The sequence below is a fragment of the Pistacia vera genome, unplaced genomic scaffold (assembly GCF_008641045.1).
Source record: "Pistacia vera cultivar Batoury unplaced genomic scaffold, PisVer_v2 Contig837, whole genome shotgun sequence".
NCBI lineage: Eukaryota > Viridiplantae > Streptophyta > Magnoliopsida > Sapindales > Anacardiaceae > Pistacia > Pistacia vera.
The window spans coordinates 311760-335049 of record NW_022196709.1 but is presented as its reverse complement, the minus strand read 5'-3'; the positions used below and the strand labels follow the sequence as shown (position 1 = coordinate 335049).

Here is a 23290-nt window from a genome sequence, read left to right as displayed (position 1 = left end):
TGGGGTGAATGTGAAATTTGAAAGAACAGGTTTGCGGCCGTGTATGGTTTTGTCAACGATAAGGGGCGAAATTTTTGGTTGGCAAGTGGGATGGGGCAGGGTGAGCTAAGGTTATGTTGAGGGCTCGGGTGCTTATTATAAAAGTTAAAAGTCATTTACTATTTTACCGATCTTAAGTTATATCTAACTATAAAGTTCTCAAGTTTAACAAATGATAGGGGTTTCAGAGATATTTCCAGAACAAGAGGACGTTTGGATGTAAGGTACACCTCATCAGGTTTAGAGCAGTTATTCCTAAGAGATACTGAAGAGAAAAAGCCACTTAATAGCTTAAATAAATCTTAAAAGGATTCTTGTTTTACCTTTTGCATTCTGAATCCTGTGAACGAGATGATCAGAAAATGAAATAATGTCTTGATGTAGCATTGAATTCTAATCGAATCAACGATTTACCAGAAGACCATCGAGAACACGTCATTCTTTCGATTATATTTTGGTAAATCATTAACCGACCAGAATTCATCTCCAATTCTATTTATGAAAACAATTTTCTTGTAAAGTTTGAATGGGGGTGCATACGTATATATAGTATTTCAAATTATGCTTGTTGATCTTGATGGAAAGGTGAAAATCTAGACTTTAAATCATAATCTACCGTTACAAAGTAACTTAATTAAAACTATTCAAATAACTTAAGAAGTGCCTCGAAATCCACACATTTATTGCCGTTACATTACAACCTACTAAAAATGGTATTTCTTACTTGACAAAAAAGATGCCAAAGCAACAAAATTTCTTTTCTTACAACATTACCATAAACAATAAGATAACATATAGGGATGATAATTTAACAAAAAAGGTTGATACAATAAGAAAATTCAAATTCTACTAATAAAATTTTTGGTTTCTGAATAAATAAGATGGAGTTGGGATTTCATTGAGTTTAGTACTAGGTTTTTAAAGGATAAGTTAGCTACCTGAGGTTTACTAAGAGCCAATTTGGTCCACTAAAACCGTAAAATAATAGTTTAATCCCTATCTTGAAAAATAAGTGGATTAATTTCCGATTTTATAGGGACTAAAGTTAAAACTTTTTAGCAACCGATGTGTTACTTTTTGATCGTAGTGGACCCATAGTTAATAGTCCTATATATTAGGGAGCTAAAGAATTATAGTTTATATGTGTCAATGTAATTCAAATAGGCAGTACTACACTTACAACCCAATCTCACAAACTTTCTCTCATAATCCTAATATGGTAGTTCGCAATTGGTCAGCTTGTAATGGGTCTTATCTACCTAATTGCGAGTTGCCATGTCAGGATTGTGAGAGAAAGTTTATAAGATTGGGTTGTAAGCCAATCTTGATTGAATTCAAATACATAAACTTTATCTACACTTACAATAGATATTGAGGAGAATAACATTGGCACATTTGAGGTTAGGTTAAATGCCTCGTCCCCCAAAGTTCTAGAAACTAATTACGACACCTTTATTGTAAACTCTATTAATTGATCATGGGCCCTTTTTTACTAATGAAAAACCAATTTTACCATTTCTTATTTTACAAAGATATTATAACCTTTTAAAGTTTTTTTGGTTATTGCTTTACAATAATGGGAATTCTTTATACCCCCCAGGGGGCGTTAGGATCATATAATGTTTCATTATAGGAGGATGTTATATTAATGGAAATATAGACCACCTTGAAGATTACTAGGAGTGTTTAGAAAATGTGTTTGGTTGGTTCAAATAAATTGGTGAATAATATGTTTGGTTTGGAGGATAAATTGTGAGTATGTTATATAGATTACTAAATTGCCTTCCTTTTTAAATATTAATACAATATTATTTTTTATTATTATTTTTTGAATCATTCTTTTAACCCCCTTGAAATTTTGTTAAAACATCCCAGCCATATAAATCTTTAATTTGTAGCAAAATCACCCCCACCCATCCCAAGCCATTGCCGGTAGCCAGCCACCACTACTGACCGCTACCAGTAGTCGACGGAATAGCGTACGACTAGCCGTATATGGCCGATTGTGCATCAGCAAAGCCATTTCCGTCCATGGATCACAAATCCATGGTCGTTTCACTGCCAGATCTATGGTCATTTCACGGGAAAAGATGTGGTTGTGAAACTGCCAGATCTGGCTGTTTCCGGCCATAGATCTATGATCCATGGCTGAAAAGGCCTTACCGACACCCGATCGGCCAGATCCCGCTGGTCGTGCACCATTATGGCGATTGACACCAGTGGTCGGCGGTGGTGAGTAACGGTCGGCGGTGGTCTTGGGTGGCTAGGGGTATTTTGTTAACTTTTAAACTTTTCTGTGGCGAGGGTGTTGTAGGTAATTTCTCAAATGTCAGGGGGCTAGGTAATTGTTATTTGGTAGACATTTGAAGGCAACTGTGTCTAGATGGTATTTAATTAATGGCAAAATAGGTATAAAAATCAGATTACCCGGTAATGTTTTAATCCCAGGGGTGGGGGAGGGTATCGGATTACCCCCCACATTACCAACAATAAACACTATTTGCAATAAAAGATACCTGTAATATTTTATTACTTGCAAAGCAAACACCAGAATCTTGCAAAATAAACGAAGATTACCCCCGTTATCTTATATGCCTCTGATCCAAACGCACCCTCAAGGTATACCTTATGTTAATAAACCCCTTATCATTTCAGAAATAGCTCTAAATTGTTTTACGTTTGTCAGACTTAAGGAAATTTGACAATTGTCTCTTGCAGGACAAATACCCCATTTAATGTTGACTTATATTAGAGTCATCATGATTGATGCGACTAAATCAACCCTGGCAAGTGCACTAGTCGTGTTCAAGTAATAAAGTGATGAGTTTGAGTATCGTCCCATAGAGATCAAAGCAAATATTTGTAATAACCTAAAACTACCTACACGTTATTTGAGAAAACAAAAGTTTAGATTGTAAAATTAACGGATTAAAAATAACTAAATTAAACAAATAAACAATGTGAAGAACTTTGCAATATTAATGAAGTTAGGGTATAGATTTCCCCTTAAATATGCTTGACAACTGCTCTTAATACTTGTTTGTGCTATGAATTGGTAGGATTCTTCTAAGGCCAACTATCCTTATCTAGGCATAATATTCAACTTAATACAGATCCCTATTCGGTTACTCTGAAATTAAGAAGCATAAATTCATCAATCCCTTAGGACTAATTCGCCCTATTCAGTTATGAATTAGATGGACCACAAATTAATCCTAGAATCTCTATTCGATTACTTCTAGTTTTAATATGTTGTGCAATGTTATTCTCATAAAACAATTATGAATAAGAATTAAGCAATAAACCCTAACTTCTTTATTCGAAACATCATCAAGGTAATTGAATCAATCCAACATTCATAAAGCATTAAACCTAAAATCTTGCACAAATTCATAAACATAAATCTGGCATTAAGAATAAAAATTGTTCAAAACATAATTAGGGTTTCATCTTCCCCTAACGAAAGAGATTTACTCCATCCTAAGAACAAAGGAATAAATAGAGAAGAAAGAAAACATATTCAGACTTGAAAATAAACAAAAATCAAACTCTTAAATTTGATCTTCAGTCTTCAAGCCCCAAGAATGCGTCTTCTCCTCTCAAAAATATGCAAAATTCGTCCTTTGACAACTAATATGAATTATACTTAAATACCCAAAAGAGTCCTAAGTGAAAAAGGAAAGAAAAACTGACAAAAACGCCCTAATAGTTTCCACCACGGCCTTGGCTGTGGCCAAATTCAAGTCACCACAGCCTAGGTCGTAGTGCTTTCTGGTCTCTTTGTTTTATCTTTGTTCCACCACCATGGCCATGGTGAACTACCAAGGCATGGCCGTAGCCTTCAAGAATGTTAGGTAATCTCAACTTCTTCAAGCTTGAAGTCCCAGTTTCATTCCAATGCTCCAATCTACTCAATCAAAGCCTAAAAAGACAAAAACTATCCAAATCAATAGCTAACCATTCATATCTCAAACTTAACAAAAACTAACATCAAAACAAAGAAAACAAATGAGAAGTTAACTAAACTAACATCAAAACAACCCTAAAAACACTCAAATTATGCAACTTATCAACTCCCCCAAACTTAATCCTTTGCTTGTCTTCGAGTTAAGAAAATATCAGAAAAAACAAACTCAACAATCATCAAGGATTCGCGGTATTTCCGAAATCACGAAAAGAAAGCAAACATGCTTTAAATAATATTCATGCATCCAAACATACAACTCAACTAATTGTGCAACTCTAATCTTTCCTCAACCCAATCATGCCTGGCCAAGACTTTATACTCAACCCCCTACTTATTTTTCTTTTTCTTTATTTTTTTTTTCATAGGCTTCCTTAGATTGTCACGTCACCTTTTTATGCGAATGCACACATTTGTGATGAGTGCCTTCAGTTACTCAGCAATGTCACAACACCTAAAGTGCTTTGCATACTCATAATTCAAGCCACGGTTTGATGCAGAAGTAAACATGGGGCTCATGAATACTCCTGGTTACTAAGCAGATTGAAACAACAGAGTAATTCATTAAAAAAAAAAAAAAACAAATAAGCATAGTTAATTTATTTCAAGACTGCATATACAGTTTTTTTTTAGGGAGTGAAGACAAGGCTCAGCTTGTATACAACAAAGTCAAGTAATAAACAAGAATTTGCACAACCATCTATAATCGCGTACTCTTTAGCATTCCTAAAGATATGAGCATGTTTGAATCCTTTCAATGACTTGATACTACCACTACTCCAAATGATTACAAAGTTTATCACAAAAGGCACTTTATTTTTTTTTTTTTTGGTGGGGGGGGGGGGCCGGGGGGGTTGGGGGGCGTGGTGGATATCACAAAGTTTCATTCGGGATTGTATCAAAAGTACAAGCATAATAACCACCATGCAACAAATACAAAATGCAAACCAAAAACACACAAATAAACTAAAAACTTCCTAAAAACAAACACACCAAACAATAGAAATATACCATCAACAATGCAACACAAACCGAACTACCCACTCCCCCAAACTTAAAGAATGCAATGTCCTCAATGCATGAAAAAAAGCCAAAAAACATGGAAAGTAAAAGATAGAAACTTCCCTGAATTTAGAGGATAGAACACTCACGAATTTGGGCTCATATAGCGGTCAAATTTGGCTTCAAGAACGAATAGGCGATCATTGACACTGTTGATGCTAGTCTCTAGTCTTTGCATTACATGTAGGAGCTTCTCTAGAGTCACAGGTGCTTGAGCTTGTGGAGCTGAAACGGCTTGACCCTCAGTGTTCAGCGCAGCTTTCTCTACGTGAAAACCTATTAGAGTGTCATTTTCCAAGTCCTCGGGAGTAGACTGAGCAATGTTGGTTGGTGGCAGAATAGGACATCCCTTTCCTCTTGTTCCTTATTTTTAAAGGTGATAGATCTTGGAATGTCTGGAGCTATGGATCTTCGAGAGGAAGAGGCTGGTCGTTTTGAGGACGAGGACTGTGCTCCTTTTGTAGTTTTCAGTCTCTTTTGTGGACCCATTAAGTGTGAAAGACGATATGCCTTAAAAGAGAAAATGACAAAAAGAAGAAATAATGAAAAGAATGAAAAGAGAAGACAAGTTGGTTAGGAGAAGTAAATGGTTGGAGCGGCGGACAATAAGTGGGGATAGGGAAGAAAAGAAAAACAATTTCTTTAGGGTATATGGCCCACCACTTTCCCTTTTATTTTCTTTAAACATTTTTTTTTTCACATGGCCACGGTTGTGTAAAATAACATGGGGTATCCCATGGTGAAGGCTGGACTCTACAAGCTTTTCTTCTTTTAACATGGCCACGACTGTGTAAAATGACACAGGGTAGCCTGTGTTCTATTCTACTCAAAATTGTCTTCTTCTTCTATCACTTAAGCTTTCCCAAAACTTGTTCCTTGTTTCGAGGATGACAAAACAAAATTAAAATGCATCAAAGTACTGAAAAAAATGTAAAAATTTTAGCAAACAAAAGTAAAATAATTGTAGGAGAGAGAAAAAAAGTATGGTTCTAATTTAAAGTCGTCAGCTTGACTTTCTCCACTTTCTTCATTCAAGAAACTGGACAGACGCGGTGTTTGGATCGAATCGTCCTCCAACATAGTGCTTCAAATGGTGTCCATTAACTTTAAATGTCTCACCTGTCTTTCCATGGCGGATCTAAATTACTCTAAAAGGTGTTACCTGAATTACCTCATATGGACCCGTCCATCTTGATTTCAGCTTTCCTGGGAAAAGACAAAGATGACTATTGTAAACAAGAACTTGTTGTCCTAGCTCGAACTCCCTTTTCACAATGTGCCTATCATGCCATCTCTTTGTCTTCTCCTTATACAAACTAGCACTCTCGTATGCCCAATGACGAAATTCATCCAGCTCACTCACCTACAAAAGATGTTTAGCATCTGCACTTTGCACATCAAAATTCAAAAATTTAGTAGCCCAATAAGCTTTGTGCTTTAATTCTACTAGCATGTGACATGCTTTTCCAAATACTAACCTATAAGGTGACATACCAGTAGGTGTTTTAAAGGCTGTCCTATATGCCCATAAAGCATCATCTAACTTTGCCGCCCAATCTTTTCTAGAGGCACTAACAGTCTTTTCTAAAATTCGTTCTAGCTGTCTATTAGAGACCTCTACTTGACCACTGGTTTGGGCATGGTAGAGAGTGACTACCTTATGTGTGACTCCATATTTCTTTAAGAGTGCATTAAATTGGTGATTACAAAAATGTTTTCCACTATCACTAATGATTGCCCTGGGAGTTCCATATCCAGTGAAAATATTCCGCCTAAGGAATTGCAGTACTATTCTAGAATCATTAGTTTTGGTGGCAATTACCTCCACCCATTTAGAAACGTAATCTACTGCCACAAGTATAAAAGCGTTCCCATATGATGATGGAAACGGTCCCATGAAATCAATACCCCAAATATAAAAAATTTCACATACCAATATATTATTTAAAGGCATCTCATCTTTCTTAGAAATATTACCTGTTCTTTGACAACGATCACAAGAGGTTACATACCTTTGAGCATCTTGAACACAGTGGGCCAATAAAAACCTGATTGCAACACCTTTGCTGCTATGCGATTAACCCCGAAATGCCCTCCGGTTTCTCTATCATGGCAATGACTCAAAATAGCTCCAATCTCTTCTTTTGGCACACATTTTCTAACAACTTGATATGCACATAGTTTGTACAAGTAAGGGTCTTCCTACAAATAATATTTGACATCAGCCAAAAATTTCTTCCTTTGCTGGAATGTAAAATGCTTTGGGATCCAACCTCTTGCAAGAAAATTAGCCAAATCAGCAAACCATGGAGATTTAGAAAAAGAGGAGTTAAGAGATAGAATCCGCTCATCAGGAAATTCTACACTAATATCTCCCTCTTCAAGGATTGAATTATCTAATCGAGAAAAATGATCAGCAACTTGATTTTCTGTCCCCTTTCGATCTTTAATCTCCAAATCAAACTCTTGAAGTAGAAGGACCCATCTAATAAGGCATGGTTTGGCGTCCTTCTTAGCAAAGAGATGTCATAGAGTTGAGTGATATGTTTAGACTATGGATTTCGTGCCTAAGAGGTAGGATCTAAACTTCTTGAATGCAAAGACCACTGCTAGTAATTCTTTCTCGGTTGTTGTGTACTTTAGTTGCACACCATTTAAGGTATGACTGGCGTAGGATATGACCTGAAACATTTTGTCTTTCCTCTGACCGAGATCAACACCGATGGCATAGTCACTCGTGTCACACATAATTTCAAAGGGCCTGTTCCAATCCGGTGTGACTATTATTGGTGCTTTCATAGCTTCTCTTTTAGCAAATTAAAGGCTTGCAAACATTTAGAATCAAAGTTAAATTTTACATCCTTGGCAAGAAGATTAGATAGAGGTTTTGCAATTTTTGAGAAATCTTTAACAAATCCTCTATAAAATCCAGCATGGATCAATGAAACTTCTAACTGCTCGACCTATCGTTGGGGGAGGTAATTTTTCAATCACTTCCAATTTTGCTTTATCAACCTCAATCCCTCGCTCAGAGATCTTATGTCCAAGCACGATACCTTCTCATACTATAAAATGACACTTCTCCCAATTCAGCACAAGATTTGATTCCTCACAACATTGTAAAACTAACGAAAGATTTTGCAAACAAGATTCAAAGGTTAGTCCATACAACGTAAAATCATCCATGAAAATTTCCAAAACTTTTTCAGTCATGTCGGAGAAATCATCATCATGCAACGTTGGAAAGTAGCTGACACATTGCATAAACCAAATGGTATACGTCGATAAGCGAACATGCCATAAGGACAAGTAAATGTTGTTTTCTCTTGGTCCTTTAGAGCAATAGGAATTTGATAATAACCAAAATAGCCATCAAGAAAACAGTAAAATTTATTACCTGCTAATCTCTGTTAGAGTAGATGCCCTAGAGCCAATCAATTATTGTAGAATTGACTCTTTGTAATAATGTTCATTAATCAATAAAAGGCATTTTATTCTATATTGCGTAAATCATTATTATTGCAATATGTATTGATATATGTCCTTAGAATGGTAGAACCGTGACGAGGGTATCAAGTGTTTCAAATCTTGATAGTGAGAACCCTATGAGCACATATGGTGGCCATTCTAGAAACGTCCATAGCCCTAGTTATTATCTGATGTAGGGCATAGATAGTACGGTAAGGCTATCATAGTGTTGAACGACTTTGTCGAAAGGCAGTGACTGATCTCACTTCAAAATTGTTTGTGACAACCTGGTGCAACACATGGGTGCTTGCTGTACGGATACACCATACCAAGTTCATAGACTGACCCACCAGAGGATTCCATATGGATGGTAACCCCAATGTCTATGGAACAAATCCTCTAACAATGGTGGTGCATTGATCCTTAACTTGAGATCACCGGAGCGCCTTGTGCACTGATTGGTGTAGTTTGACACTAGCCTAACGTAGTTCTTTTCAGAGCTGTCAATACGGTGGTGATGGTCTGCATCGAGGAGTGTATCAAGACTATGGTGGATTGACAGAGGATTCTCACTCCTCCGGGTACGAGAGAAGTTTATCTCACGGCGCAATTCAGTATTGGCAATGACTTAAATATGGCCACAGTGGATTGAGTTGTTGCTCTATCCAGTTTATAATATAGGTCATTGGTCCAGAAACTGAATACCTAATATCGAGAGTAATCGAAGGTTGACACTATTTCTATGCCTTCGTCTCGTCGAGATAATGTATGATGAAAGGAACAAATTGCACAGTAACCATATCATTGACAAGTAGCTACTTGCTGAATCTGAATCTATCGAGTGACTATGATGCCTTGCTAGGGCCAATCTTGGTCTGTGTATTAGTGAGACGATTAATTGGTGTTAATCATGATACTAAAACTGCCGATATGATGAGGAGCCTATGGGTCATGGTCGTGCCGAATGCAGCAAATTAATTAACCTTACTGACCTAACTATTAATTTTATAAAGGGCAAGCAAGGGCGATCCCACGGGAATGACTCGATTAATTTCTATATTCTAAACAATAAAAACAACAGAAACGCAAATTAAACTCTAAACAGAAAACCTGACAACAGTAATGAAAGGGGTTTGTAATCAAGGCAAACAAAAGTAAAATAGAGAAATAAAATATCAGGTTAAACAATCAGCTCTCGGTTCAAAATCCACCTAAACATGCATTGGACATAAGTAACCGTAACACTGTTCTATCTCATCATTATGAAACTACGACCCTAGGAAACAACAAGCTTTGTTACCCGAATTCTCCCTTAGTTTGTCACTACCGAAACAAGCTCTTCGAGTAGATACTAACCCTTGAACAACCTGAACAATTTCTCTAAATTTAATTCAATGGCAGCCTTAAGAATTAGGAGAATAGATCAATCTAAGCAACAATCACGCAAGCTCGGATTTTTTAACTTAGGTTATGTTATTCAAGACAATAGACCGAAAACTTGTCCATATCAGCTATCCATGTGTCACTCGTTGAATAGAAAAAGGACAATTAGGATCACAATTCCTAATTCTAACAGGTAAATTCTGATTAAACAATTGCAGGCCAAAACTAAATCACTCAAACAAGAATCACAAACAATTAAAACAGAATAACATAAAACTTCCAATAAAAACGAGATTAAGACAATGTTACTAAGTCAGGTTACACCAATGACATGAAATTAGGCTTCAAAATCCCCTTGAACTGAAGAAGGAAATTAGCCGCACATCTTGATGTAGAAAGCAAAAAAACTAAAAGAAAAACTCTCTGCTCCTCCCCCCCCTTTAACCTAAAACTTCTAATTAAATAACATGTGTTTCGTTAATTCTTCCCCAAGAATCCGGAATTTCTTTCCTAGACGTTTCCTAGAAGATAGACTCCAATTTGATAAATCTATCAGATATGGATTCCAGAATTCGTCTCCAGCTTGCACCAGGATTCCGCAATGTAAAAGATATTTTCTAGGCTCCATCACTTCATGAAAATTGTAGTCCAGGATGTGTAGTGAATCTGGGCTTTTGAATCACCCGTTTTTAATATCTGACGCTCCAGTTAGGCCCGTTCGAAGATTCATACTCAGCTAAGGAATCCTTCCGCGACTAAGATTCCAGGTCCGGTTTTGCAACACTACTAGAAACCAAACGAACTCGGAATCTTTCCCATAATACCTTCCTGAAAAGCTTGATTCGGTACTTTAATTTCTCTGAAGAACATTTTTGCAATCGAGGAATCTAGCTCCCTGAAAAACCTGAAAAACGTAGCACTAGTCAGAATAACGAAAAATCTGGAAAATCTGGAATTTCCTAATCTTTTCTCAATTGTTTCCTAAAGTCTATCCAAATATGCCAAACTTACAAAATAAGCTCTAATCAGCTCAACTAGCATAAAACATAACAAAAAAATAATATGGAAGGAATAAAATATATATTACACTCTTATCAGGTCACACACATAAAGACAATTTAAGATCCAAAAAGAAAGAAGGGCGTTTTCGTCTTTTAAGGCGAAAGGGTATTTTGGTAATTTCACAGTGCAATTAAATTTGCTGAGGTCGAGCCTTTATTTAATTTGTTGAAAAATTAATAAGTGAAATTACGTAAATGTGTGTTCGCACATATTTAAATATATATTATCATTATTGTTAAATATTAATATATATATATATATATATATATATATATTATATAATATAAAATTTTAATTGAGATAATGATGGAAAAATAAAATATTAAATTGGGAGTGTTTGGCAACATGGGGCGTTTGGTTGGAGCCCAAGCCTATTCCGTATGGGATTAGGTCAAATTGATTAGCTATAAAAAGAAAAGTATGTGTGTTAATTGATTAATTAATTGATTTTCTTGAAATTAAAACACACAGCACCCACTCCAAAACACTCCCACGGCAGAAACATCTTTTGCCTAAAATCAATTCAATTGATTTGCTCTCTTCTTAATCTTGAAGCCAAAGAGGATCTAGCAAATCCCTCTTTGGTTCTTTTTGAGATTGTCTTCGTGTGGACTATGCAAGTTCGATCCTACACTTGGATTGGTAGCAAAACATTCGTCGACAAATTTGGAGGAGCCTCCAATGTGCGTTTGTTTTCTTTAAACTCATATTTATTTTCCTGCAGATTTTATTTAATATGAATTGTAAAATTATACCCTTGATCTTGGCTCATGTAAACGATCCTTGAATTATATTTTTTTGTTTCCACTGCGTATATGGGACCGTTTACTAACAATCTCTCTAACATCTGATCAATAAATGGCAATGGGAAATGGTCTTTTCTAGTGGCAGAATTGAATCTTTTATAGTCTATACACACACGCCATCCAATTACCATCTTAGTGGGGATAAGCTCATTATTTTCATTCTTCACTATAGTCATTCCCCCTTTCTTAGGCACTACTTGCACATGACTAACCCAATAATTATCAAAGATAAGATAAATAATACCTGCATTGACTAATTTTACCACTTCCTTTCGTACCACTTCTTGCATGGTAGGATTTAATCTCCTTTGTGGTTGTATTGTTGGCTTGAAATTCTCTTCCATGAGGATCTTATGCATGCAGATGGAAAGGCTTATTCCCTTGATATCAGCAATTGTCCATCCAATAGCCTTCTTGTGCTTCCTCAAAATGTCTAGTAGTGACTTCTTCTCCAAATCTATCAAAGATGCAGAAATAATCACTGGGTAAGCATCTTTATCTAGAAAAGCATATTTTAAATGTGAAGGAAGAGGTTTAAGTTCAAGTTTAGGAGCGTCATTAGGAGTTTTATGCAAATCCTCCTTTAGCTCCATATTACTATCAGTCAAAGATTCCTTCTCTAATGCTTCAGCTTCTTCTCTCAAGCATGAGTCTTCATCTTCTGTTGTGCTCGACTCCATTAGACATCTCTCCAAAGAATCCTCCTGCAGAACTTCTCCTTTGTGATCACCTACAATCTCACCAAAACTATCAGAGTGAAAACAAGATTCAATAACAAATGCAGTAGGATTTTTCATCACTTTATGGACATCAAACGCTATTTCTTCATCATTTAGTCTCAAAATTAATTTTCCTTGTTGCACGTCTATCAAAGCACTAAGCTGTCGCAAAAAATGGACGTCCCAAAATTAGAGGCACCTCATGGTCCTCCTCCATATCAAGAACTACGAAGTCCATTAGAAAGATAAATTTGTCAATGTAACGCCCCACTCGAGGTACGTAGCTAATGTTTCTTATTTTGCTCTCATTTGAATTGTAATATTGTTAATATGGTTTGGTTGGCCCTTGGTTGAATGGATGTATTGGTTTGGTTGAGTGGTTGCCCTGAAATTGTAGAGACTTGGTGAAATTTTGGTGTTACAGACTTTGCCGGGGCGAAGAAGAATCTTCGCCGCGGCGATGAGGTCCTACAACCCTCGGTGTAGGTTCTGTGATGTTTTGCCGGGGCAAAGAAATAGTCTTCGCCGTGGCGAAGAGCCTAACAAAATGTGTATTGAGTTTCTAGAGAATTCTTCCTTTGGGGCACAATGACCATTCTACCCCTAATTAGCAGGAAAAGTGGGAAGTTAAATGCAAGGAAATTGCATGGAGAATAGTTTAGATAGGGGGTGCATTTGCAAAGAACTAAAGGGCAAATGTGGAATTCCTAAGAAAGAGTAAGGGTAAAATGGGAAAGAGTGGAGAAAATATGAGATATTAAGGGTTTAACTTTAGAAACCCTTTCATTCCTTCTTTTCCACCGCCTCTTTCATCCTTCCATTCTCTCAAGCTTTCATTTAATCTTCCAAGGATTTTTGGAGGGTCTTTGACTAGAAGTTGATACAAGTTGAGCCTAAGCACTTAAAGGTAAGAATCCTTACTCTAGATGTGAATTTTATTGGTGTAAGGGTAGGATCCTTACTAAGGTTGTGTTTAGGGTTTAAGAGAAAGCATCAAGCCACCAAGAGTAAAGAGCTTAAGTGGATTCTACTTGAGTTTAAGGTAAGTAAATCCCAACCCAAGTTGAGATTTGAGAATTCTCTTGAGTAGAGATTTAGTAGAAATTATGTATGCATGTTATATGTATGTTATTGAAAAACTGAGTAGAGATATATGCCTACTTGTTGAGAAATTAAATTGAGATGAGTATTCATGTTGAGTTTGTTGGATACATTTCTTTTATAAGAAGTGTTGATGCGTGATGAGTTTGAGATGAAGTTGGAGGAGATTAAGTAGATATTTTGGGAGTGTTCTTCTATGATAGGGGTTATGCCCATGGAAGGGAGCTTACTCCCATTTTGGATGGTTAAAAAGAGAAATAGAGTTGTAGTTAGAGAAGAGTTTTTGTATGCACATGAGTTGTTTGATGAAATGCCTAAGAAAAGCGTGAGAATGAGTTCTGAACCTTAATTCTTCCAACATTGCATATTGGCATTTCCTAAGTGCATTAATGAGCATGAACCATCCATATGCATTAATTGTGCATTGAGAAGTAGCTTGAGAAAGAGTAGAGAACTTTGTGAATAGACTTCTCTAAGAGTTAAGCTACATTGTGATTATTAGCTAGAGAAAGAGTAGAGACCTTGTGCACAAACTACTCTAAGATCTAAAGAAAAGAATAGAATAGGTTGTACGATGGGGAACCCGTGAGTAATGAGTAAAGTCACGAGAGTGGGTGCTTTGTGATCCCCAGTCTTACGTGACCGTCACGAAGAGTGGAACATGAGGTTCCAGCCGTGCCTCCGGTAAGAAGGGGCTGTGACATTCAAGAGATAGAGAGAAAGAATGTACACTCACATGGCCAAGGGTTCCGAATCCATGCATAATCGAATCCGATCAGTAGAGAAATGAATAGAAGTCATGTAGAGCGGTAGCACCCAACCGTCCCTCCGGTCAGATGAGGCCGTGACATTCCAATGAGTAAGAATGAGAATCAGAGAAATAAAAAGAACAGAAAGGGAAAAAGAGTAAAGTCACGAAGAGTGGGTTGAGTTCCCGGCCGTGCCTCCGGTAAGATGAGGCCGTGACATACACTAGAGAGTGTATAGCAAAGAATATGAGAAATAGAAACAAAAAGAGAACATAAATGAGAAAAGAATAGTGTAAGGAAAGAATTAAGAGAAAGAGTTACGGGGACAGATGAGTAGAGGATTTACTTACTGAGCATTAGTTGTGCTCACCCCGTTATTTTTCTATGCTTTTGTAGGTTCCAGGTCAGTACGCAGTCGAATGGACGTTAGCGGGCGAGGGGGAGTAGTTACACTATCTACCACACTGTTAAGAACTTTTGTAAAGGATACTGACTTTGTAAAAGAGTATGTATATTAAATGAAAGAAAAATTTTGGGCCTAACTATTTTTATTAATGTACTCGTATTTTATATATGTGTTTTTGATGAGTATAGTAGTATAAAGCAGCTATTACAGTCAACCTTTAACAAAATGTCTTCAAAAATGCCTTTAGGTCATTTGATTGATCTATCAGCGAGCTAGAGTGACATGTTTGTCTCTTTCACTTCTCCAAGTCCTAGCTTCCTAAAAATTGATAAAGGCATTAAATTAATACTAGCACCTAAATCACATAATGCTTTATCAAAGAATGAATCTCCTAATAAACAAGGTATAGTAAAACTCCCTGGATTTCTCAGTTTAGGAGGTAATTTATTTTGCAAGATGGCACTGCATTCTTTAGTGAGCATAACTGTCTCGTGCTCCTTGATCTTCCGCTTGTTAGAAAGGATGTCTGTTAAGAACTTTGCATATCTAGGCATCTATACTAAGGCTTCAGCAAATGGAATATTTATTTACAATTTCTTAATGACCTCTAAAAACTTTGAAAATTGTTGATCCAGTTTATCCTTTCTAATTCTATCGGGATAAGGAAATTTAGATACATCTTTTTCAACAACAACAAAATCATAATTTGACGTACCTTTTCCTTTACCTCTTGCAATTTCCTTTACCTTAGTCTTTGTCTCTTTTTCTGAATTCGCTTTCTTTTCTTCAATAGAGACCGGTAACTCAGCTTCACTTTCCACCTTCTTTTGTGATTCTTCTTCAACAATCACCTTTCCATCCCTCAAGGTTATGGCCTTACATTGCTCCTTCGAGTTCTTTCTGTGTCACTCGGTAAATGCCCTTGTTGTCTACCCAAAATGATATTGGGCAACTGGCCAATTTAAGCTTCTAAATTCTTGATAGAAGCCTCTTGATTTTGAATTCTTGTCTCTGTAGTACTCAGGAACTTCGCCATCATTTCCTCTAAATTTGATTTCTTCTCTTGAGATTGAAAACCTGGCGGTGGAGGTTTCACTTGATGGTTGTTACTCCAAGAGAAATTTGGGTGATTCCTCCACTCCGGATTATATGTTTCACTGTATGGATTGTTATTAGGCCTGCAAAAATTTGAAACATAGTTAGCTTGATCAGGCATAGAATTAACAGCAAACATGTTACCTGACTGGCACTCATGGTTAGGGTGATCTTCACCGCAAAAATCACACATAGAAGCAACTATTGCAGGTTTTTGCATTTGAAGTCCATCAATCTTCTTATTCAACGCCTACATTTGTGCTGCCAAAGCTGTAATATCATCTATGTTATGAACACCCAACATTCTTCTCATAGGCAACCTCTATATTGGCCATTGATAAGAATTTGAAGCCATTTCCTCTAGCAATTCATAAGTTTGTTCTGGTGTCTTCTTACCTAAAGTACCATCCGTAGCAGCATTGATCATATTTCGAACTTCACTATTAAGACCATTATAAAATGTCTGGACTTGTAGCCAAGCCGGTAATTCATGGTGGGGACATCTCCGGAGCATGTCCTTGAACCTTTCCCATGCTTCATATAATGATTTTGTATCCACCTGTACAAACATAGTAATATCATTATGCAATTGTGCAGTCTTTGCAGGAGGAAAATACCTACTCAGGAATTTTTGTGTCATCTACTCCTAGGTTGTAATCAAGCCTACTAGTAATGAGGTCAACCAACTCTTAGCTTTGTCTCTTAATGAAAATGGGAACAATCTTAGTCTTATAACTTCACAGAAACTCTTTGTGCTTAAAAGTATCACAAATCTCCAGGAAATTTACAATATGTAAGTTGGGATCTTCATGTGCCAAACCACCAAACTACACTGACTGTTGAATTATCTGGATGATTGCTGGTTTTATCTCAAAGGTGTTGGCATTGATCACTGGTCGTCTAATGCTCGATGTTGCTCCATTTAGAGATGGGGTAGAGTACTCGTTCAATGTACAAGTTACTGGTGGTGTTCCATTATTTGGGTTATCGTGATCACCCATGATGTCCTTTTTTATTGCTCTCTTTCTTACGTGAAAAGTGCACTATATCTCAGGATCAAATGCTAGTAAAATCTTTCCAGAGGCTCTGGTCATACACTAGCAGAAACACCTATTGGTTTCCAATAAAAAAAAAAAAAATCTCAAAGTAACAGGTAATCTTAAAATAATCACAAACAATCTAATGATCCCTGGCAACGGCACCAAAAACTTGATGCGACTAAATCAACCCTAGCAAGTGCACTAGTCATGTTCAAGTAATAAAGTGATGAGTTTGAGTATCGTCCCACAGAGATCAAAGCAAATATTCGTAATTACCTAAAACTACCTACACATTATTTGAGAAAACAAAAGTTTAGAGTGTAAAACTAACGGATCAGAAATAACTAAATCAAACAAATAAACAATGTGAAGAACTTTGCAATATTAATGAAGTTAAGGTACAAATTTCCCCCTAATTATGCTCGACAACTACTCTTAATACCCGTTTGTGCTATGAATTGGTAGGATTCTTCTAAGGCCAATTATCAGGCATAATATTCAACTTAATACAGATCCCTATTCGGTTACTCTGAAATTAAGAAGCATAAATTCATCAATCCCTTACGACTAATTTGCCCTATTCGGTTATGAATTAGATGGACCACAAATTAATCCTAGAATCTTTATTCAATTACTTCTAGTTTTAATATTTTGTGCAATGTTATTCCCACAAAACAATTATGAATATGAATTAAGTAATAAACCCTAACTTCTCTATTTGAAACATTATCAAGGTAATTGAATCAATCCGACATCATAAAGCATTAAACCTAAACTCTTGCACAAATTCATAAACATAAATCTGGTATTAAGCATAAAAACTGTTCAGAACATAGTTAGGGTTTCATCCTCCCCTAACAAAAGAGATTTACTCCATCCTAAGAACAAAGGAATAAATAGAGAAGAAAGAAAACATATTCAGACTTGAAAATAAACAAAAATGAAACTCTTAAATTTGATCTTCAGTCTTCAAGCCCCAAGAATGCGTCTTCCCCTAAAAAAAAAAATGCAAAATTCATCATTTGACAACTAATCTGAATTATACTTAAATACCCAAAAAAGTCCTAAGTGAAAAGGAAAGAAAAACTAACAAAAATGCCCTAATAGTTTCCGCCACGGCCTTGGCTGTGGCCAAATTCAAGAGAACATGGTGCTTTTTGGTCTCTTTGTTTTATCTTTGTTCCACCACCATGGCCATGGTGAACTACCAAGGTGTTGGAGTAGGTGCCCTAGAGCCAATCAATTATTGTGGAATTGACTCTTTGTAATAATGTTTATTAATCAATAAAAGGCATTATCCACTATATCATGTAAATTATATTATGTGTAATGATATATGTCCTTAGGATGGTAGAACCGTGACGAGGGTATCAAGTGTTTCCAATCTTGATAATGAGACTCTATGATCACATATGGTGGCCATTCTAGAAACGTCCGTAGCCCCAGTATTATTCTGACCAAGGACACAGATAATACAGTAAGGCTATCATAGCGTTGAACGACCCTGTCGAAAGGCAGTGACTAATCTCACTTGTTAAGGTTATTTGCCGATAACCTGGTGCAACGCATGGGTGCTTGCTAGAGGCAAGTTCATTGGACAGACCCACTAGAGGATTCCATATGGATGGTAACCCCAATGTCTATGGAATAAATCTTATAACAGATGGTGGTGCATGTGATCCTTAGACTTGAGATCACCAGAGCGCCTTGTGCACCGATTGGTATGTAATACCCAAGATGTCAAAGGTATTGTTCCTAACTCAAAATAGTCCTTTAAATGTTAATTTTATGTTTAAAAAGCATAAAATCTAACTAAGGGCAAAAGTTCAATTCATTTGGAAAGTATGAATCAATTATCCTAGAAAGGCTTAGGCAAAATGGTTATTTTCCTATGGATAAGCATTGAAAAGTCAAGGATGAGCAGGCTTCATTGCATTTAATGGTATTAATTAAGTAATAATTATGTCTAGTGTGAAATGACCAAAGCCCTAATTGAAGATTAAACTTATGATTATACAATTAAAATAATTGGGCCAATTGCATAATTTTGGAAAATAAATGAAATATTTTCCTAATAGTGATGAATTCGTTCAAGCCAAGGAGAGAGCCTCTTCCAACATTTCTTCCATTTTCTCTCAAATCTTCCATGAAACAAGCTTTCTTTCTCTAAGTTTTAAAGGATTTTGCTTAATTTTTCAAGAGAACAAGATAGGAGCCTTGGTCTTCAATTTGAAGAGTTTAAGGTAAGGATTAAAAACTTTAGTTTTGATGTGATTTGAAATTTGAGGTAATGTTGAGTATAATGTTATATGTAGGATTAAGGTGTAAAAGAAGTCAAAGGCAAAGGATTTATTGGAGGAAGTCTTTAAAAAGGTAAGGAAGAACCTCCCATGACTTTAGGGTTTATGCTAGGGTTTGTAGATTTTTATAAAACCTTAAATTAAGGCTTTAAGGCATGAATTAGTTGATGCATGTGTTTGAACTCATTTATTCTACTTATTGCTTTGATCATTACACATGAAGTTATGGCTATTATGTTTTATGAGTTGTTATGTTTGATTGAAGAATGAAGTGTGAATGGATTGTGGCAAAACTTGTAGTATGGAGGGCCACATGGTGTTGAATGGTTGCTATTAGAAGTGTTGAGGTGTGTTGTTATTAGCTTACAATGTTATAGCAATAATGGTGATTATGGGAATGAGATTTTACACTTCCTTTAAGATGTTAAGACTATTAAGGAGGTTTATTTGATCTATAAGTTGACCTATTGGTTAATGTTAATAGGACTGAGTTGGCATAGTTAATATGAAAATTCGGATTTAGTGAGCTTAGGGATTTTGTTAACCCTGGTTCAGTATTTCGACCATACTTGAGTTAAAAAATCTAAATGAGATGATTCTTGAATCATTAGAAAGCTAGACACAGCCCTATAACTTTTATGTTTAAGACAACAGCCAATTCGTTTTAGAAATAGATGGAAAATGGCTGTAAGTTAAACTAGTTATTAAAGTTTAAGATTTAACATGATCAATTCTTATGATTATGAATTGTATTAATGTATTATTGTAAGTATGCCATGTACTAATGTTTACCCATTAGTTAGATGATCTTTGAAAGATATACATGGTCATATGTCAATACATGATTAATGTTATGAAATGGCACGAAGATGCAATATAATATACATGTTTAAGATGATGTATGTGAGCAAGAGGTAATGTAAATGGATTGATAATCCATGGATGAATTAAAAGTTTAAGCTCACAAAAATATGTATTTACATGCCATAAGATGTTAGAAATGTAAATAGACTGTAGAGATGCATAAGACATGATGAAAACGCGTACCATATCCTCGTAATTCGGTTGAGAGAAGATGAATATATGCTCTAGTGCTAAATAAAGTGTAAGCACCCTCCCGATGATATGAGCTCTAGATGAAATTGAGGCTAGATGATATGAAGTGCTTAAGATGCTAAGAACCGATCCGCTAGACGTTAAATGTTCATATGCATTTAGTTGCATTACATGAGTTATGATGTTATTTACATCATGAGATGATTATACTCATGTTAGATGATTTTAGATGTTATGTCATGACATGTGATGTTGTGTACTATTTTTACATACTTATTTGTATGTGTACACATGATGTTTATATAGCCATGGGATAAAATGATGAAAAGCTATGAATTAGTAAAAAGGGAAGTATCCCTAGATGTAAAAGATAAGTGTGTTAATACATATGTTTATAAAGATCAAATAGTACATTTAGAATGAAACGATCATTCCTTACTAGCGATTAGCGCTCACCCTTTCTAGTTGTTATTGCTTTGGCAGGGTAGACGAGAGGGATGCTAGAGACGCGGGACTACACGTAGGGGAGATGATTTATTGTTATCTCGATGTTTTATCTTGATGTAAATAATGTAAATGATAATATTTTGTGAAATACCTTTGGAAGCTCCACCCTATAAATATGTTTTGATGGTGTAATTTCTTAAAGTTTGTAAATTATAAGTTTGGATCCTGCGTGACATTTATACATGTTTTGGTATTATATTATTATCCTACACAGATTTTTCAAATACAACTTGTTCTCCAGCCATGTATCTCGGGATTCTCATTGAGGGATATTTAGAGGATACCTGACTGGAGGGGGTTTTACATGGTGTAGTTTGACACTAGCCCAACGTAGTTCGTTTAGAGCTATCAATATGGTAGTGATTGGCTATATTAGAGAAGTGTATCGAAACTATGGTGGACGACAAATGATTCATCACTCTTGTGTACGGGAGAAGTTTTCTTACTGGGTAATTCAGTAATGGAAATAACTTAATAGTGGCCACAGTGGGATTGAGTGATCTCATCCAATTTAATCTATTCTGTCATTGGTCCAGTAACTAAATACAACCATATCGAGGATATCGGAGGTTGACACTATTTATGTACCTCAGTCTCAATGAGATAACAGTTATGAAATGATTTGATGGCACGGTAACCATTCCGTTGACAGGCTGCGTTTCATTGAATCTGAATCTGAATATCAGGGTGGCCATGATACCTGTCTAGGGGCCATCTTGGTTTGTATGTATAGTTAATTATTGGTGTTAATCGTATCACACACACCGATATGAGAAGCTACGATCCTGATTTAAGAATCAATTTGTGATAAGGGTATTTTCCATCTTTTGGGCACAAAGGTATTTGGTAATCTCACAGTGCAATTAATTTGCTGATTTGTTAACTGTATTTAATTTTAATATTAAAATTAATTAGTGAGATTATTTAAATATATCTATTTATATATTAAATTTATTATATTTAATCAAATGTTATATATTATTATATATTATTGATTTTAATTAAATATAATTAAATATTAAAATACCATAAAGGGTGTGTTTGGTTGCAAGGGTGAACTAGGGTTGGAACCCATAGCTATTCCTAAGTGGAATAGGCTTTTATTGTTGCACTATATAAGTGCAACTTAAATTAAAACAAGGTGAATTATCATTCAATTAAAAACCCTGGCCACCCAAAGGTTCTCTCTCTCTCTCACGTTTTCTCTTCAAGTGAAGAAGAAAATTTTCAATTTTGATTTTTCTTGATTCTTGATGCCAGTAACTATTCTAGTAAAACAATTGTCGTTCTTCGGATTATCTTCATGTGGACTTCAATGAGTGCGATCCTACATTGGATCGATTAGCGAAGAATCACGTGAATAGTAGATGGTGAAAGTAGCTGGTGAACATTTCGTGTCCAAAATCAGAGATATTCGAGGAGCCTCCAAATGTTGGTATGAACTAAATCTTTGTATGGATTTGTTTTTAATACACTTTATTTTATGTTCAGTTTGCATGAAAACGTTATAATTGTACTCGGATCTTGGTTCGTATAATTGATCGATTCGTTTTAAATATTACGTTTTTCTACACGTGAATCCGGTCAATTACTAGCACAAGGCAGGTCGTGGCCTTCAAGAATGTTAGGTAATCTCAACTTCTTCAAGCTTGAAGTCCCAATTTCATTCCAATGCTCCAATCTACTCAATCAAAGCCTAAAAACACAAAAACTATCCAAATCAATAGCTAACCATTCTATCTCAAACTTAACAAAAACTAACATCAAAACAAAGAAAATGAATGAGAAGTTAACTAAACTAACATCAAAACAACCCTAAAAACACTCAAATTATGCAACTTATCATGATCTTATTTTAATTATAACAAATTGTTAAAAATTACTCAAATGATTACTTAGATGGAAACGAAGTTTCTTGGATTTTTCATCCGCCCCTGACAAATAATGCAATTTAAAACGCCTCCAAGGTTTTCAAAAAGTGTTAAAAAAACCCCTAAGGGTGCGTTTGGTTCAAATATTATATTACTAGAAAGATAAATTACTTTGAAGATTACTAAGGATATTATATTAAATGTGTTTTTGGTTGGATTAGAATAAATTGTTTGGTATGTTATATAGATTACCGAATTGCCCTTCTTTTTAATATTATTCTTATTCTTGTTATTTGACTTTTATTTAACCCTCTACATTTGAGATTTTGCTAAAACACTTTAGCCAATATAAACATTTAAATTTTAAACAAATCACCCCCACCCACTGATAATCCTAGGATTATACTGTTTTATCTAGGCTTTTTAGCTGGATTTTGGATACTTCTCTTTTCGTTTGTGCCTGAATTGCAACTTAATTTCATATATTTTATGTTTAGGGCAAAAACGTGCAGTTAGAGCAAATACTGAGCGGAATTGAGTTTCTAGACCCAGAAGCAAGCGAATCTCAGGATTCGGGGAAGTTCTGAAGTGGATTTGAAGCACTATGAAGCTTGTTCCTATTGGAGTCAATAAAGATTGAAGATTCAACAAGAAGCAGGGGA

At 35.7% G+C, this 23290-nt stretch overlaps 1 protein-coding gene and 1 non-coding gene across 2 annotated transcripts; one reads left to right on the top strand and one right to left on the bottom strand.

Annotated features, from left to right (window-relative positions):
- Positions 1 to 5150: 5150 nt before the first annotated feature.
- LOC116118085 lies at positions 5151 to 12581 on the bottom strand. The gene is made up of 5 exons (XM_031404059.1): positions 11913 to 12581; positions 7078 to 7267; positions 6540 to 6913; positions 6237 to 6428; positions 5151 to 5378 (listed from the first exon to the last, which is right to left on the bottom strand). Exons 1-5 carry the CDS (start codon positions 12579 to 12581, stop codon positions 5151 to 5153), a joined length of 1653 nt encoding a protein of 550 aa, XP_031259919.1.
- A 3758-nt stretch (positions 12582 to 16339) lies between these two features.
- On the top strand, positions 16340 to 16445 carry LOC116118098. The gene has a single exon (XR_004126092.1). It is a non-coding gene; the product is annotated as a small nucleolar RNA R71 (small nucleolar RNA).
- The last annotated feature ends 6845 nt before the right edge of the window (positions 16446 to 23290 follow it).

Bases quoted from the DNA above. Each gene is read 5' to 3' on its own strand.
- LOC116118085 (XM_031404059.1), bottom strand. From the start codon at position 12,581: ATGAAAAATCCTACTGCATTTGTTATTGAATCTTGTTTTCACTCTGAT. The intron at 6,914-7,077 runs GTATGTAACCTC...TACTTGTGGCAG, and splicing joins TGTGTTCAAGATGCTCAAAG to TAGATTACGTTTCTAAATGG. The intron at 5,379-6,236 runs GTAATTCAGGTA...AACATTGCTCAG, and splicing joins GATGGACGGGTCCATATGAG to TCTACTCCCGAGGACTTGGA.